Genomic DNA, 19,213 nt, shown 5'->3' on the forward strand with positions numbered 1-19,213 from the left:
TGGGGGTAGAAAATTTGCAAGTTAGCTTTTGAATCGGTAAATGTTTATGTAAGACTGGTTCAGAATTGTTTTCTTATTGATCTTTTTTTGAGGGGGGAGGTCAGTCGTGTGTCTTGAACTCTGAGTCTAGGCGCTGTCGCTCAGCTCTTCTGCTCAAGGCTAGCACTCTACCACTTTAGCCACAGCACCACTTCCAGTTTTCTGGTGGTTAATTGGAGATAAGAGTCCCTCAGACTTTCTTGCCCAAGCTGGATTTTGAACTGCAATCCTCAGATCTCAGCCTCCTGAGTAGCTAGGATTACAGGTGTGAGCCACCAGCTCCCGGCTCATTGATCTATTTTAAGCTTATAAACTGCCAGTTGCTTCCAGCAGATACTGGGGTGACAGATAAAGAAGTGACCATGAGGTGTCATTTCAATAATGTAGGACAAGGAAGTGAGTGAGTTTAACTGAAAGGCATGGTTAAACTGAACATGTGTGGGTCTGTTACTGCTTTTTTGAGGTTGGGTTGCCCCAGGGCTAGCTTAAGGGAACAGATCAAAAGGGCAATTCCATGAGATAGAGAACAGGATACCAGAAAGCAGTAAAATAACTACACACAATCATTCATTTCTGCCTTTTGACAGAATTATGGCAGAAGGTCAGACACAGCCATCACACAACGGTGGTTTTCCAATAGCATCCAGCATGTTCCATATGCTGAGTCATAGTTCCCATGGGGTCCTAGGGTTCCCATAATAAGATTTAAGCTGCCTCATGCCTATAATCTTAGCTACTCAGGAAGTTGAGATCTAAGGTACGCAATTTGAATCCAGACTTTACAGGAAAGTCTCCACTAAACTACCAAATAACCAGAAGTGGAACTCTGGCTCAAATGATAGCATACTAACACTAGTCTTAAGCAAAAAAAGCTAAGGGACAGCACCCAAGCCCCAGGACTGGCACACTAAAACAGAACAACACCTTTATTGAGATAATATTCCAGCTGTAGCATGCAGTTCACTTAGACTACATGATTCAGTAGCACTGAATAAGTACATCCACATACCTTCATTTCCATTACAATATTAAAAGGTTTCCATTTACCTCAAAGAAAACCACATCCCTAACCTGGTAGACCCTAGACACTCGAGCCTTCCACTTCCCAGGCTCAGGCAACCATAATCTTTCCACCTCTGTAGATTTGCCTGTTCTGGACACGGCATGTAAATGGAACTGCACATTATGTGGCCATTTGTGAAAGACTGCTTCCTTTTTTTTTTTCTGTATCATCCAACATTTCTACTTCATTCAGTGATGAACAAACGGCAGAAGTAACACTAAGCAACTCCAGAACAACGACCAGTGAACAATTTAACCCTCAAGGATTTAAGGACTCCAACCCACCTGTCCTCTAGCTCCATATTAGTGGGCCAGGCCCCCTGACTAGGGTAGACACCTAGTCAGCTACAGAGAGCTGTAGGGGCCAGCCAGGAGCCGGCCATGAGAGCCAGGTCCCTGTGGAGAAGTTGTGGGGGAGAAGTTGCAGGCAGCATCTCACAGACAGTGACAACGACTCCCTTCCCTTTTCTTTCACACACAACCCCCCCACCCCCCAGTCTTTTTTTAACTGGAATTTTCTTTAGATTCTGGATTGCTAGTTGTTAACAAGGTACCTCCATTACAATTCCAAATGCCACCCCCAAAAAGGAATTTAAACATGATCAACACAACAATAGGAGCATAAAGGACAGGCAGCAGACAGAGCCACCCTGTGCTACTATGGACAGCCCAGGAGTTGCCCGAGCAAGGGAGAGGGACATCTACTGGCATCGGTGCCCAAGGACCCCACTTGCAGGGCTGGTGGGGGGTAGAGCTTATGAATTGAGCCTCCCTACTTCCCAGACAGCTTCTTGTACAGCTTGGGGACATAGTCATCCCATGGCCTGGTAGCACGTCCCAGCCACCGGGGAGCCCGGGTGGTACTTCTTGCGGAAGGCCACCACCTTGAACTTGCCACGGTGGTCCCCGGAGCGGTTGCTGAGAATGGGCTCGTCACACTTCAGAAGTTTCTCCTGCTCGTCCAGATGGAGCCTGTGCCACTGGGATGCCCGGAGCCCACATAATCGGTCCCACTGCTGATATCGTTGGCTTCATGTTGACCACCAGGAAGTGGTGCCACTCCCTGTATTTGGGATCCTTCCTGCTGGGAGCATCCGGGTCAGTCAGGACCAAGGTGTACAGTTTCCCAGAATCACAACCTTCCCACTTACTGCTGCTGGGTCTGTTCTTAACCTGGGTGGACGTCAGCACTTTGCCTAGATGGTCCACCTCCACCCCCGTGTAGGGACACCCGCAGAGGGTGCTGGGGTGACTCGTCCACTTCCTGCAAGCTCAAACGCCTGTACCACTTGGCTGAGGTTGGCAGGCATGGTGGGGCTGCAGGCCGGACTACGGGTAGACTCAGCTGAGGGCGCAGCCCCAGGACACACACGGAGCAAACCAAAAGGCTTTATTGCTAGTTAATATTCTATTGGGTGGATATTATTTTATTCATGAATTGATGGGAACATTTGCGTTGTTTCTGTGTTTTGGCTATTACAAATAATGCTGCCAGGAAATGTGTAAATGACTTTTAATTTCCTTTTAAATATATATATATGTATCTAGGAGTGGAATTTGGTAAAATATATAGTAATTTTTAGTTTAACTTTGGAACAACTGTCACATTTCCATAGTAGCTGCACCATATTATATTCCCATCAGTAGCATATTCCCATCAGCGGTTTCAGTATGATCACCTCTTTGTACACATTATTAGCCATTTCTATTACAGCATATTAGGAAAGTGCTTCCCAATTGTGATGAGTTGTTTTATGTTTTCTAAGGCATAATTAAGTCTTTAGATTTTCTTTTTTTTTTCCCCTTCAGATCTCAGTTTAGTCACCTTTTATCACCTTTAAATTTGTGATAAAATTTTTTTTAATTGTTGATTTTATTTTTCCAACAGGCTAAGGAAATTTTAACAAAAGAATCAAATGTGCAAGAAGTTCGTTGTCCTGTTACTGTCTGTGGAGATGTGCATGGCCAATTCCATGACCTTATGGAACTCTTTAGAATCGGTGGAAAATCACCAGACACAAACTACCTATTCATGGGTGATTATGTAGACAGAGGTTATTACTCTGTGGAGACTGTGACTCTTCTTGTAGCATTAAAGGTACAATTAAAGACATTCTCTTTTTAAATTTATTCTTTTCTTTTTAAAATTATGCACTAAACTTCTCTGCTTTTGACAAATGTATCATTCCCAAAGTTGTGCATAACTGAAGTCTTGAAATTACATTTGACTTAGTTATTTATCTTTGGTATTGAGTTTAAGATGATTGAAGTCTATGCTGGCCTGGGAAAAAAATGAGTCCCTATCTCAACCAGAGCAAAAAGGGTGAGTAAAGGTGTGGCATGTTACCACACCTTGCCTAGCAAATGTAAGAACCTGAGTTCAGACCCTAGCACCACCAAAAAGATTCTTACCTTGAAAAATTTATCTCTGTTTGTGCCTTTCTGTTCAATGCCTTACACATTTATCACCTTACACTTTATTATAGTAGGTAATTTTCATTTCTACCTCCAAGATCTAATCCCTAAACCACCTTGCATATACAGCTGGATTAAATCTCTCTTTTTTTTAACAACTATATCTTACTTCTGTGTCCCCAGCCTCTTCAGTGATTCCATATTGCTTATAGAATCGCAAACTCCTTGGCTATCTTCTATAGTCTAAATTTATCTGCCAGTAGTAGATAGCAAAAATGTTTTGCCTCACATCAAAGAATTTTCTTATTCAGTGCACTAGACTCTCTGTTTATTTCCTGGTCTAGTGTACCCATAAAATTATTACTTTGTCTGAATTTTTCTGCTCTTGCGATCTCTCTCTGTCTGTCTTCCTCTCTTTCCCTCTCCCCCCTTCCCCCCCCCCCCCCCCTCGTCAGACAAGGGGCTTGAACTCAGGTCCTGTGCACTGTCCCTGAGCTCTTTGCTCAAGGCTAGGGCTCCACCACTTTGAGCCACAGTGTCACAAGCCTGGCTTCGAACCACGATCCTCAGGCCTCAGTTACCTGAAAAGCTAGGATTATAGGCATGAGTAACCAGTGCCTGGTCTGTCTCTAAATTTCTTAATTCCTGTCAGTCTAAACTAAGTCTCTTCATCATGAAGCCTTCAGTCATTTTGGCCATTTTCCTTCTACTTCTTTCAGTTTCTTTTTATTGTTTATATATCTTTTTATATGTCTTTTTATTGTTTATATATCTCCTTAACAACACTAGTCCCTAAACAACAGAAACCATACTTGTATGACTCTGGTAAGCTTTATAAAACCAAGTTTAATGTAGATCATATAAGAAATGCTTAGTAAATTTTTGTGTATTGAAGTGTGCATCTGTAGCGTTATGGTCACTTAGTAGAATCTGATGCTTTTTCATACTTGTTGCCAGTTACATTTTTAACTAATAAACTCCTTACACACATAACTTGGAGTGATTTTTGTCGATTCTGAGGCCTGAACTCTGGGTCTGGGCGCTGTCCCTCAGCTCTTCAGCTAAAGCTAGCACTCTACCACTTGAGCCACAGCACCACTTCTGGCTTTTTCTGCTTATGTGGTACTGAGGAATCGAACCCAGGGCCTCATGCATGCACCCAGCCCTGGAGTGATTTTTATTTAATGCTTTTAATAATTTTGTGAATGAAGCATGATTTCATGGTGTAGAATTTTTTGGTACTTAAAAAGTTTCAGATTTTGGAGTTGAGATTTTAAGAGTTTTACATTAGGAATATTCAAAGTATAGTATCTTAACCATTATGTTCTGTTTTGTTGTAAAAGGAAATATTTAGTGATAGAGCATAGTTTAAGAAGTACAATGAAGCCAGGCGCCAGTGGCTTAACACCTGTAATCCTAGCTACTCAGGAGGCTGAGATCTGAGGATCGTTGTTCAAAGCCAGCCCAAGCAGGAAAGTTTATCTCCAATAAACCACTCAGAAAACTGGAAGTGGCAAGCTGTGGCTCAAGTGAGAGTGCTCACCTTGAGCTGAAGAGCTGAGGAGTGCTGAGGGACAGCGCCCAGGCCCAGAATTTAGGCCCCACGACTGACACAAAATAAAAGAAGTACAATGATTGCCCAGCATGCATGTGGCCCTGGGTTCAGTCCCCATTTGTGGAGGCGGTTGGTAATATATTTGAAACTTTACTCAGATTTAGCAATAGTCTATTTTTGTCAAGATGGGGATTATGGGTTTTGAAGGTGTGTGTATATGTACTTGAACTCAGGGCCTCGTGCTCTCTCAGTAGGCTTGCTTGTTAACTCACAGATGAGCCTCTATCACTTGAGCCAGGCCTCCCGTCTGGCTGGTTAATTGGACATAAAGTCTTGCATACTTTTCTATCCTGGCTGGCTTTGAACTATAGTCTTCCAGATCTAGTATCCTTGAGTAGCTAGGATTACAGGCATGAGCAGCCAGCAGCTGGCTTTGGTTAATGAGATTTGGTTTGAAGGAGAATCTTTTACTCTAAAAAATACATTTAACTTAGTGGACCAAAGAGCCAGTGAAGAAAGTGGATCAGAAGGTAATGTTCTTAGCATTACCAGTGAAGATATGATTGTGCCTGGGCTTCTTTTTCATATCTTGCAGGTTCGATATCCTGAACGCATTACAATATTGAGAGGAAATCATGAAAGCCGACAAATTACCCAAGTTTATGGCTTTTATGATGAATGTCTACGGAAGTATGGAAATGCCAATGTTTGGAAATACTTTACAGATCTATTTGATTATCTTCCACTTACAGCTTTAGTAGATGGACAAGTGAGTATGTGTGTGATTGTGTCTTCATGGGGGAGATTAAATGTAGGAGGGTCTCCATTTACATGATCTTTGCTTCTGCATCTCTTTGGCCTTTTCTTAAAACTAAAAATTTCAGAACAGAGAATTGGATAAGCTTTGAACAACAAATTCCACCATTCTCAAATAGCTTTGTAATCTTTTAGCCAAAGAATATGCTAACCTGTTTCTTATAGATTAAATAGCATAAACAAATGATTGATGTATAGTGAGTGGCAAGGCAAGATACTGTATCTTTTCCCCAAGAATTGAGTGTTTCTATCCATAGTATGCCAGATATACAATAAAACATTGAAAAGTATAAGAAAAATTCTGCATATTTAGGGCTGGGAAGGTGGCTCAGTGGTAGAGCGCTTGCCTTGCATGCATGAGGCCCTGGGTTGGATTCCTCAGCACCATATAAGCAAAAAGAAAAAAGCTGGAAGTGGCGCTGTGGCTCAAGTGGTAGAGCGCTAGTCTTGAGCTGAAGAGCTGAGGGACAGCGCCCAGGCCCAGAGTTCAGGCCCCACGACCAGACCCAAAAAAAAAAATAATAATAATCTGCACATTTGCTATTTTAATATCTGGAGGTTTCACTGAACAGGAAATAATTAAATTCAAATATAAAACATTAAGAACTGCAGTTCTTAAATTATAAAAGTCCAGAATAGTCAAAAGATACATTAGCCTTTTGGTCTGTTGGTCAGGATATACTTTGGTTATAATCATCTTTGTTATAATTGTTTTTGTATAATAGTGAAGTCCACACTTTCCAAGCCATGGTTTTGGCAAGTCTAATAATTAAAAAGAATAATACTTTCAGATAATAATACCTAGATTTGTCAATATGAATGACTGCATAAATTTTTGTTTTGTTTTGTTTTGTTTTTTGCCGGTCATGGGGCCTGAACTCTGGGTCTGGGCGCTGTCCCTCAGCTCTTCAGCTCAAGGCCAGCGCTCTACCACTGGAGCCACAGCACCACTTCCGGCTTTTTCTGTTTATGTGGTGCTGAGGAATAGAACCCAGGGCCTCATGCTTGCAAGGCAAGCGCTCTACCGCTGAGCTACCTTCCCAGCCCCTAAATTTGTTTTTTAAAATGTGTGTGTGTGCGTGCATGTGCGTTCATGTACACACACTACTACTGGGGTTTAAATTTAGGGCCTGGATGTTGTATTTGAACTTTTCTTTTTTTTTTTTGGTCAGTATTGGTTCTTGAACTCTGGGCCTGGGCGCTGTCCCTGAGCTCTTCAGTTCAAGGTGAACACTCTTCCACTTGAGCCACAGTGCCACTTCCGGTTTTCTGGTGGTTTATTGGAGATAAGAGTCTCATGGACTTTCCTGCCCAGGCTGTCTTTGAACTGCAACCTCCGATCTCAGCCTCCTAGGTAGCTAGGATTACAGGAGTGAGCCACTGGTGTCCTGCCTTTGAGCTTCTTTTGCTCAAAGCTAGCACTCTACCACTGAGCCACAACTCAACTTCTAGCTTTTTTGGGGAGGGTGCACTTTCCTGCCTGAGCTGGCTACGAACCTCTGTCCTCAAATCAGCCTCCTGAGTAGCTAAGATTACAGGCATGAGCTATCAGCACCTGCCTTAAAATGTTTAATTTAATTAGCTTTTAAATGTTTAAAGCAATATTGTCTTAATTAGCATTAAACTTAATGGACAAATTATTTTAGAAAGGTAGCCTATTTTTCCTTACCTGTGTGCATCCCCCAAGTCATTCAATCTGTTATCACTGTCCATTTAAGAAACAAAACAGCCAGTGTATACTGCATTTGTGTTAGGTTTTTTGGGTTTTGGTTTTTGTCTGTCATGGGGCTTAAACTCTGGGCCTGGGCACTGTCCCTCAGCTCTTCAGCTAAAAGCTAGCACTCTACCACTTGAGCCACAGAGCCATTTCTGGCTTTTTCTGCTTATGTGGTGCTGAGGAATGAACCCAGGGTCTCAAGCATCCAAGGCAGCACTCTACCACATTCCCAACCCTAGGTTATTTTTTAAATGCTGCTACTGAGACCTTATATACTTCAGAAATTAAGTAAACTAATAGGTATTCAAACTATCTGAACAATATAAAAGTGCCTAATGACATAAAGTTTTGGGTATATTGGTACCCCAAAAATCAGGTCTGAGTATTTATAATAGGCCAGATCCATTAAACTTTTAATGAACATAATAAATTATTCTAGAGCTTGGAAAAAGATGGAAAGTTTCGAAATTCCAGCTATAGCAAATGTGGTGATGCGGACCAGAATCTCAGCACTTTAGTGTAAAGGCAGGAGGGTTGAGAGTTCTAGGCCAGACTAGAATACACAATGAGATGAGGTCTCAACAAGCAAAACAATTCTTCAGCTGTATGTCTAGTATTAACAGCAACTCAGCATACCTGGCAAGCACAGAAAGACAAAATCTAGCCAAAATCATTTGAGAAAAATCTAATATCCATTATCTAAATTTATTACAAAGAACAACTATGACATTAATAGTATAAAGATATTTTCATAGACTAAATTTTGAGCAAAATTTAAGTGGCCTTCTCTTTAAAAAGTTAGGAGAGCATGATAAACAGGACTTCTTGGCATTCATACACAAACAGTGAGACTAAAGGAAAATACTCGTAGGGGAGGAACCCAAAGGTGTGATGCCACTTAAAATACTACTTATCAAAAGAAATTCTAGGAAATGGAAACCCCATGTTATGTTTGTTCTTTATTCTGTCATTGGGAGGGCAAGGGTTGTGCAGAAGTGGAAGGAGGAAAGATGAACAAATGTAGGCATGGTACTTAGTAGACACTATGTTGAGAATGAACCATGCAGCTTGAGGGCAGGGAAAGGAGGGAGTAACTGGGAGTAAGTGAAGGAAGGGGTGATAGTGTCCAAAAAGTAATGTAATCATTATCTGACAGTAACTTCTCTGTACAATGCCTTAGTAATAAAAATTTACAATTTTTAATTAGGGGACAAAAACTGAGCGTAGTGTACACCTATAATCCTAGCCCTCAAGAGGCTGAGACAAAATCATGAGTTCAAGGCTAGCCTGGTTATATAGGAGAAATCTGTCTCAAAAACAAAACAATAGCCAGGCACCAGTGACTTACACCTATATTCATAGCTACTCAGGAGGCTGAGATCTGAGGATTGAAGTTCAAAGCCAGCATGGACAGAAAAGTCCCCATGAGATTTTTTTTCCCCCCATGAGATTCTTATCTCCAATTAACCACCAGAAAACCAGAAGTGATGCTGTAGCTCAAAGTGGTAGAGCACTAGCCTTAAGCCCAAGCCTGAGATCAAGCCCCATGACTGACAAGAAAAAGAATCAGAAGAAAAATGCTCACTAAAATTTGTATTTTCTGATTTAGAATCTCTAGAGGATAAAACATGTAGTTACAAAATAAAAATATGTAGTTACAAAAGGCAAAAAAAATAATAATTTTGTTTTAGAAGTCCTAGCCAGTGTGCTGTGTAATCAAAGGAATTAAATGAATACACTGAAAAGAATTTGGGTTGTTTTTTTTTTGCAAATAATATGATTATATATACTCTGAAAAATCTGAGAAAACTGAAAAACTTTTGTAACCAACAAGTAGTTGCCTCAAGAGAAAGCATTATATATCAGCAGTATCAGCCAGAAATGTGACGATGATAGGTTACAAGACGGTGGGGGGTGGGGGGAGTGTCTGGGGGGGAACTACTCTTCAGAAAATGGGAGAAAACAGTAAAACACCTAGCATAGGCCTGGGGACAGCACCAATTGTTACATTACTTGCCTAGCACACAGAAGGTCCTGCACCACAGGAGGGAGGTAAGGCTGGTAAGGAGAAGGGAGAGCAGAGGAGAGGAGAGAGACAGAGAGACCCATACCTCGTATAACAAAGTAAAAAGATAAGAAGAATATATTTAAGTGTTAACAGTTCTGTTGGATGTAGGTTTACCTCTCCATTATATTGTAAAGTTAACACAGTGAATACTTTGAAAATAAGAGCTCTTAGGACTAATACTTGTAACCATCAACACTTCATTAACTAAGCAGTTAGAGAAACTAAACTGCATATTCTTTTTTAATTTCTAAGATATTCTGCCTCCATGGTGGCCTCTCTCCATCCATAGATACACTGGATCATATAAGAGCTCTGGATCGTTTACAAGAAGTTCCACATGAGGTAAACTTTTTTTAAAATAAGAAATCCAGCTTCATTGTAGGAAAACTAAATTAGTTAAATATAACAGCTAAAACTCATATACTTAATTTTCTTGAGCAGGGCCCAATGTGTGATCTGTTATGGTCAGATCCAGATGATCGTGGTGGATGGGGTATTTCACCACGAGGTGCTGGCTATACATTTGGACAAGACATTTCTGAAACGTTTAACCATGCCAACGGTCTCACACTGGTTTCTCGTGCTCATCAGCTTGTAATGGAGGTGGGTACTTTTTATATAGGATGATCTTTATTTTAGATAAAGATGTCTGTAGTAACACTTCATGACTAATAAACATTTTCTCATTACCAGATGAAAGGAGAAACTTTCATTTATTTTAACAAATAAGTTCTAGTTAGATGGGACGAAATTATAACTCACTATTGGAATTGAAATGTGAGAAGTTATGGAAATAATACCCCAAGTTCTTTGCTCAAATCCTTCATTTGCAAATATTTTGCTATATTTGCTTTATTTTTCCCTCTCTTTTCTCCCTCCCCTTCATTATACTTCCTTATGAACCATTTGCATATTTGTTGCACACAAAAGATTTTCACTGCTGGGCGCTGGTGGCTCATACTTGTAATCCTAGCTACTCAGGAGGCTGAGATCTGAGGATCTTGGGTCAAAGCCAGTCCAGGCAGGAAAGTCTGCAAAAGTCTTACCTAAAATAAACTACTAGAAAACCAGAAGTGGCCCTGTGGATCTAGTGGTAGAGTGCTAGCCTTGAGCTGAAGAGCTCAGGGACAGCTCCCAGACAGTTCAAGCCCCACAACCTACAAAAAAAAAAAAAAATGCCGTGCGCTGATGGCTCAAAGCCACCCCAGGCAGAAAAGTCCATGAGATTCTTATCTTCAGTTAACCATCAGTGGTTAGAGTGCTTGCCTTGAGCTGAAGAGCTGAGGCCCAGAGTTCAAGCCCCACAACCAACAACAACATAAAGCATTTTTACCCCTAAATTTCCATATATATTTTTTTTATCTGTAACCTCTCATTATTATAACCACATTATAATTCTCACAGTGAAGATGTTTGTACTAGTATATTACTATAATTCTGCATGTGTTCATGATTAATGCAAGATCAAGTTATATTCATTGTCTTTTGATATGGAAGTGACCCCACAAATTTTTCTTGTTTTGTATGATGTTGAAACTTTGGAATAGTAGAGGCCATTTATTATATAAAAAAGACTCAGATTGGGAAGGTGGGCTCAGTGGTAGAGTACTTGCCTCACATGCATGAGGCCCTGGGTTTGATTCCTCAGCACCACATAAGCAGAAAAAGCCAGAAGTGGCACTTTGGCTCAAGTGACAGAGCACTAATCTTGAGCTGAAGAGCTGAGGGACAGCCCAGGCCAAGTTCAAGCTCCATGACCAACCAAAAAAAGAAGACTCAGTTGAGAGTTGTTTCCTTATGAATACAGATTAACAATATGCATTTTTTGCAGGCCTACCATATAGACTGATAACTTCTTATTGCTTCTAACCAAGGGGTAATAAAATCTTGTCCCTTTGCTGGTTATATAAAAGGTCATCTCAGGTATTGTGTCTGACTTCTCCATTGCAATGAATCAAATCAGTAGGGAGTAGCTTCAGGTTGTTTTTTTTTTTTTTTCAATCTTCACCAATGCAAAAGAGATAGGGAAGCATGACAAGTAACAGATTCATAAGTGAAAATAACTGTATCAGTAACTATAAGAAATGTAAATGGGGCTTAGTGGTAGTGCTTGCCAAGCATGCATGAAGCCCTGCGTTCGATTCCTCAGTACCACATAAACAGAAAAGGCTAGAAATGGTGCTGTGGCTAGAGTGCTAGCCTCGAGCAAAAGAAGCTCAGGAATAGTGTGCCCAGGCCCTGAGTTCAAGCCCCAGAACTGGCAAAAAAGAAAGAAAGAAAGAAAGAAATGTAAATGGGCTAATAAGATTTTTACTTGCCTAAAAGACTCAAGACTTCCCAAATTGGAGCATACATAATATCCTAGCAATCTAGAGGTAGGGGAAAATGGCAAGTAGATAATTACCCAAATATGACTAATAATATGGGTCAGAATAGGCTTCAAGGTAAAGGGCATCATTCAAAATATTTGCCAGGTGCTGATGCCTCACACCTATAATCTTCGCTACTTAGGAGACTGAGATCTAAGGATCAAGGTTCAAAGCCAGCCTAGACAGGAAAATCTGAGGCTCTTACCAGAAAACTAGAAATGGAGCTATGGCTCAAAGTGGTAGAATGCTAACCTTAAGTAGAAAAGCTCAGGGATAGAGCCCAGGCCCTGAGTTCAAGCCCCATGACCAACATAAATAAATCAGAAGCTGGTGGCTCATACTTGTAATCCTCCTTGCTCAGGAAGCTGAGATCTGAGGGTAGAGATTTGAAGCCAGCCTGGGCAGAAAAGTCCATAAGACTTACCTAGTGGGGCTGGGAAGGTGGCTCAGTGGTAGAGCGCTTGCCATGCATGCATGAGGCCCTGGGTTCAATTCCTCAACACCACATAAGCAAAAAAGAAAAGAGCCGGAAGTGGCGCTGTGGCTCAAGTGGTAGAGTGCTAGCCTTGAGCTGAAGAGCTGAGGGACAGCACCCAGGCCCAGAGTTCAGGCCCCACGACTGGAAAAAAAAAAAAAAAAAAACTTACCTGGTTTCCTAGGAAAAAAAAATTTAAATTTGCATTTACCTTAGTAATTTCATTATATTTAAAGCAAAACTTGAAAGCTAGGCATAACACAGTGGCCCATACCTGTAATCTTAGCATTTTGGAAACTCAGGCAGGAAGATTATGAGTTCAGGACCATCCTGGATATTTAAATTTCAGGCCAACCTTGAGGCACAAGGCAAAATGAAAAACAGGTCATCTTTGTGGGGGAAATTTAAATATGTACTGTAACTAAGGTCTTAATACAGAGTAAGAAAGACTACAGTTAAAATATGGACACCACTTAACATAAATGGCTACATATCTACAGAAAATATTACAGTTTTTGAGCTTAATTTTTATATGTCAGGATCCTTATTATATTGAGATGTTCACTTTTTTTAATGTTGCAGGGATACAATTGGTGCCATGATCGGAATGTGGTTACTATTTTTAGTGCACCCAATTACTGTTACCGTTGTGGGAACCAGGCTGCTATCATGGAACTAGATGACACTTTAAAATATTCCTTGTAAGTAGCTTTAAAATATTCCTTGTAAGTAGCTTTAAAATATTCCTTGTAAGTAGCTTTAAATTTTAATTGTATGCAATCACTTTTAGAAGAAAAGTTTAAATTTACGTATTAAAACTGAGGTAGAAATGTTCTGCTTGTAAAATAGTAAAAGAAGAAATGTGTCAATTTTTTTTTTACCAATTAGAGGGAAAAAAAATTTTTTTAATGCTTTCATGTGTTAGCATCTCATGCATGCACTCTACCTCTGAGTTACACTTCCAGTATAGAAAATTGTTTTTTAAACAATATTAAGCCAGGCGCCAGTGGCTTATGCCTGTAATCCTAACTACTGAGGAGGTTGAGATAGAGGTTCAAAGCCAGCCTGGGCAGAAAAGTCTGAGACTCTTATCTCCAATTAACCACCAGAAAACCAGAAGTGGCGCTGTGGCTTAAGTGGTAGAGCACTTGCCTTGAGCTGAAGAGCTCAGGGACAGTGCCCAGACCCAGAGTTCAATCCCCATGACTGACCAAAAAAGAAAAAAGTATTTTTGAACTTGTGGCTAATAGTTTAGGTTCAAAAGGACCTAAACTGCCATTCTGTGATATCATTCCAAAGTGAAAGCAGCAGCATACCCCACCTGTGTTACATACAGAAATTCCTTCCCCATCCTAGCTTCTAGAGTAGCTCTGTTCCAGACATGCCAGTATCCTGCCAGAGCTCCCACTCACACATTGGGAAATAGCTCTGAAAGCAGGCTGTGCCTACTCCCAGTAGCAACACAAACTCTGCTGAAGAGGCCAGAGAGGCACATAGGAAGTCCCCTCTGCCCAAGGGATTTCACCTTACTTAGAACCAAAGGTAGAGATTAGTGGATGTTATGCCTGACTATGGTAATGCATTCCTGTAGTCTGAGGCTGAGGCTTGAAGACAGTCTGGATTACATAGCAGACCCTGTTTCAAACAAAACAACGGGTCATTTATCATATAGATCCCAAAATATTTAGCAACAAGCAAAAGGCCAGGCAATGAAAAGCTCAGTAGATCAAAATCAGAGGGGGAAAAAGCCCCCTAAAGGTTCCTATAAGATCACAGTAACTGTGCAACAGATACTAGCTTTGCTCACTCAAGCCATCAGAGTGGAGTGTAAGGTATTGCTTATAACAGTCCTAAGCCAGACATAGATTAGACTGAGTAGGAGAAGCTAGGAAGAATCAGGAAGAATTTTTCCCTAGGATCTTCAGTCAACACCTTTATTTCAGATTTGGAACATCCAGAACTCAGAGAATAAATCTCTCTTGAGTTATTCATTTTTGGGTACTTTGTCAGCAGCCCTAGGAAACTAGTATATACTCAGCAGTGAGTCTAACCATCACCAAGGGCTTGCATACAACCTTCAGTCAAACACTTACCTGTACAGTAAATTGCTCTGACTCAAGAACAGTTGTTAGAAAACTAGACTGAAAGTCAAAAACTGAAGCTGGGTGCCAATGTCTCACGCCTGTAATCCTAGCTACTTAGGAGGCTGAGATCTGAGGATCGAGGTTCAAAGCTAGACCAGGCAGGAAAGTTCGTAAGACTCTTATCTCCAAATAACCATCAGAAAACTGGAAGTGATGGTGTGGTTCAAGTGGTAGAACACTGGCCTTGAGCTGAAGAGCTCAGGGACAGGGCCCAGACCCAGAGTTCAAGCCCCATGACTGACATTAAAAAAAAAAAGCTGGGTGCTGGTAGCTCACGCCTGTAATCCTAGCTATTTAGAAGGCTGAGATCTGAGGATCAAGGTTCAAAGCCAGCCCAGGCAGGAAAGTCCATGAGACTCTTTTTCTTTTTTGTTGATAGTGGGGCTTGAACTCTGGGCCTGGGTGCTGTCAAGGGTAGAGCTGTACCACTTGAGCCATAGCTACACTTACAGTTTTCTGAATGGTTTATTGGAGATAAGAGTCTCACAGACTTTCCTGCCCCAACTGGCTTTTAACCACGGTCCTCAGATCTCAGCCTCCTGAGTAGCTAGGAATGCAAAGTTAGTTCAGAAGGTGAACTATCAGTGTAATAAGCCACAAGAAAACTGAAGGAGAAACCCAGATAATCCATTTAAGTTAATACAGAAAAAGCATTTGTCAGAAAATGAGCATTCTTGCCCAAGTGTTTTACACCTTGTAATCCTAAGTACTCAGGAGGCTGAGATCTCAGGATCGGGATTCAAAGTCAGATGAGGCAAGAAAGCTTATGACTCTTTAGTTGACCACCGCAAAGTTAAAAGCAGAGCTGTGGCTCAAGTGGTAGAGTGTTAGCCTTGAGTAAAAAAGCTCAAGGAGAGCACCTAGGCCCTGTGTTCAAGCCCCAGGACGGACATAAAAAAGCTTTTTGTTTTCTTTTTTAAGTAATTTTTATTGAGATTAAGTGATTACATAAATTTCACAAATCTCACAGTATTGTGGGATAGTGATATGTCACAAACACATTTTTACCTTCACAAGGCAAATTGTCATTATCATGGTCTATAAAGTTTGTGAATTCTATCAACTTTGACAGCACAACTATTTCTTCCAAATAAAAGTTTTTTAAAAATGAAAAATCTGGCTGGGAAGGTGGCTCAGTGGTAGAGCGCTTGCCTTGCATGCATGAGGCCCTGGGTTCAATTCCTCAGCACCACATAAGCAGAAAAGAAAAGAGCCGGAAGTGGCGCTGTGGCTCAAGTGGTAGAGTGCTAGCCTTGAGCTGAAGGACAGTGCCCAGGCCCAGAGTTCAGTCCCCACGACCGGACCCAAAAAAAAAAACCTAAAAAAAATAAAACCTCAGTATTTTTCAACAAATTTGTCATAAAAGAAACTTACTCAAGTAGTTTAAAGGATATCTGAAAAACCCACCTCTAACTTAGCACCATCATGTTGAAAGAGCTCTTTTTCTCTAAAATTAGGAATGAGAGAAGCATGTCAGTCATGCCGCTTCATCAGCTGATACTACTAATATTGCTAGTAAGTTCAGACCACCTTCATCGACTTGCTCCAGCCACATGCAGTGTAGTAGTGATGGGAGCCACTATTTCTATTCCATGTCTTGCTCTTTGCTCATTTGTACTCTTGCAAAATCAAAAGCTTTAATGATTTTCTTTCTCTTGTCATTTGTAGTCTTCAGTTTGACCCAGCGCCTCGTCGTGGAGAGCCTCATGTTACCAGGCGCACCCCAGACTACTTCCTGTAAATTCCTTCTGAGAAAACCTTTCTTTGTATGTGGAAGTATACCTGGATTTTCAGTGAGTGAGTGAGTATGTGTGGGTGTGTGTGGGTGTGTGTGGGTGTGGGTGTGTGTGTGAGAGAGAGAGAGAGAGAGTTTAATACCAAACAAAAAGACAACAGTAATCTTTGTGTTTCTGTAACAAATTGTGATCTGTCTCGGCATTAAACCACATCATGGACCAAAATGTGCCATACTAATGATGAGCATTTAGCACAATTTGAGACTGAAATTTAGTACACTACATTGTAGATGGGTCAGTCTAACAGTTTGCCTGCTGTATTTGTAGTAACTATTTTTCTCTGGACTGTTCATACAGAAAAGGTAACTAACTGCTTAATCTCCTTTTGCGCTTATTTGTAAATTTTAGTTATAGTGTTTAACTGGCATGGATTAATAGAGTTGGAGTTTTATTTTTAAGCAGAAATGACAAGCTGACTTCCACTTAATCCATTAACCTTATTTTGTTGAAATGTATAATTAACTAAAGAAGAGATTCTTCTTGGGAGTATGTTGTCATAACATGAAAAAGATTTCCCTCCATTTAAACTAAATTACTGTTTTATGTTGATCTACATATTTCTGTATATTTGTCATGACAGTGCTTGCATCCTATTTGATGAACTGAGCAAATAAACTTGCCATTTAAACAAAAACATTGATTTATTGTAGTATGCATTGAATGGAAGCTTCACTATTTGAACTTAAAAGAATTTTGATTTGTAATAATTATATTGAGGGAATTTAAATGTAATGCTTTAGCCTTGGAATGGGAATTTTCTAGACCTAGATTTAATTAGAAATAAGAATATACATAATTTATATACTTTTAGTATATTATATACTTCATTTATATACTTTTAGAATATTAAACATTTTATTTCTAAAACTTGATAAAGCGGTTCATGTTACTTCACATTTTCAAGAACAAAATATCAATTGTGGGCTGGGAATGTGACTTAGTGGTACAGTGCTTGCCTACATGCATGAAGCCCTGAGTTCAATTTCTCAGTACTACATAAACAGAAAAAGCTAGAAGTGGCTCTGTGCCTCAAGTGGTAGAATGCTAGCCCCGAGCAAAAGAAACTCATGGACAGTACTCAGTCCCTGAGTTCAAGCCCCAGGACGCAGAGGGTAGGGGGAGCCAGGCGCCAGGTGCTGGTAGTTCACACCTGTAATCCTAGCTACTCAAGAGGCTGAGATCTGAGGATCAAGGTTCAAAGCTAGCCCAGGTAGGAAAGTCCATGATACTCTTGTTTTTTTTTTTTTTGTTTTTTTTCGATAGTGGGGCTTAAACTCTGGGATTGGGGGCTATCCCTGTGCTCTTCAGCTCAAGGAGAGTGCTCTACCACTTGAGCTGCAGCGCCACTTTCTATGAGACTCTTATCTCCAATTAGCCGACGAAAACCGAAAGTGGCATGGTGGCTCAAGCACTCCCCCCCCCCCCCCAAAATCAAGATCAATTGCATACTGGAAAGAAATTTTTTTGGGGGGGGGTCCACTCCTGGGGTCTGAACTCTGGGCCTGGGCGCTATCCCTCAACTCTTCAGCTCAAGGGTAGCACTCTACCACTTGAGCCACAGCACCACTTCTGGCTTTTTTTCTTTTTGCTTATGTGGTACTGAGGAATCAAACCCAGGGCCTCATACATATGCAAGGCAAGCGCTCTACCACTAAGCCGCCTTCCCAGCCCCTGGAAAGAAATTTCTTTAAGCCAAAGTATATATTATCTGTTATTATCTCTACCTTTTGATCTAAAAACAAGAATAAATCAATCTGAGAGTTTACTGTAAGTAGTGATTGTACTACTCAAATGTATAATACTTTTTTGTATGTGTGTGGTATGCGAATTTCAGCACAGGGACTTGCCCTTGCTAGGCAGATGCTCTGCCACTTGAGCCAGGTCCTCAGACAGAGCTTTACCTATCTTTCAAATATGGCCTCAAGTTTTTTGCCTCAGCTGACCTGAACCACAATTGTGCTTACATCTCTTCATACCTAGGATACCAGGCGCATGCTACCAGTCCCAGATTATTGCTTGAGATGAAGCCTCACTAATTTTTTGCCCTGTCTGGCTTTGAACAACAGTCCTACTATTTATGTCTCCTGAGTAGGTAGGATTGTGGGACTGAGCCACCATTATCCTCCTGATCTCTACCTTCTGGGCAGAGATTTCAAACGTGAGCCACCACTCCCAGCCTTTACATTCCAGCTCCTATGCAGAATATGGATAATGTTGAGGATTGGAATGAAAGACAAAATGGGGAAATAAAGAACAATTGGTTGTTTTTTTGTTTTTTTAGTTAGATGAGGCTGGGAAGGTGGCTCAGTGGTAGAGTGCTTGCTTGGAATGATGAGGCCCTGAGTTCGATTCCTCAGCACCACATAAACAGAAAAAGCTGGAAGTGGTGCTGTGGCTCAAGTGGTAGAGTTTTCACCTTGAGCTGAAGAGCTGAGGGACAGCGCCCAGGCCCAGAGTTAAAGCCCCACAACTGAAAAAAAAAAAAAAAAAAAAACCCTAAAAAAATTAGATGAGAAGCTAAGTATAAATATCTCAAAGTCATAAGCAATGTTAATGGACTAAATTCTGTTGTTCAAGGACAAATTAGTTTTAAAATCTAGTATATAGTTCATGACTCAGAAGGCTACTCAGAAGATTAAGATGTAAGGATTGTGGTTTGAAGCCAGCCTAAGCAGGAAAGTCCATGAGACTCTTATCTCCAATAAACTACTCAGAAAAGGCTGAAAGTGGCTCAAGTGGTAGAGCACTAACTTTTAG

The 19,213-nt window shown here is 40.8% G+C and overlaps 1 protein-coding gene and 1 pseudogene across 2 annotated transcripts in view; one reads left to right on the forward strand and one right to left on the reverse strand.

Moving 5' to 3' along the window:
* Positions 1–17,090, forward strand: part of Ppp2cb (protein phosphatase 2 catalytic subunit beta) — a 33,417-nt gene extending 16,327 nt beyond the window's left edge. Inside the window, exons 2-8 of one of the 2 annotated variants that reach the window (XR_006151054.1) lie at positions 2,990–3,199; positions 5,667–5,840; positions 9,925–10,014; positions 10,114–10,275; positions 13,099–13,217; positions 16,329–16,491; positions 16,529–17,090. Coding sequence is in view for 1 of the 2 variants with exons in the window: in XM_042701513.1 (XP_042557447.1) it covers positions 2,990–3,199; positions 5,667–5,840; positions 9,925–10,014; positions 10,114–10,275; positions 13,099–13,217; positions 16,329–16,401 (828 nt within the window). In the remaining variant the exon portion in view is untranslated. Of the gene's footprint in view, positions 1–2,989; positions 3,200–5,666; positions 5,841–9,924; positions 10,015–10,113; positions 10,276–13,098; positions 13,218–16,328 lie in introns of both variants that reach the window. The other variant, XM_042701513.1, reaches the window with a different exon arrangement.
* Positions 1,616–2,804, reverse strand: LOC122127059 (annotated as a pseudogene).
* Positions 17,091–19,213: the final 2,123 nt, after the last annotated feature.

Source organism: Dipodomys spectabilis, unplaced genomic scaffold (genome assembly GCF_019054845.1).
Source record: "Dipodomys spectabilis isolate Male_0828 unplaced genomic scaffold, ASM1905484v1 ptg000009l, whole genome shotgun sequence".
Classification (NCBI taxonomy): domain Eukaryota; kingdom Metazoa; phylum Chordata; class Mammalia; order Rodentia; family Heteromyidae; genus Dipodomys; species Dipodomys spectabilis.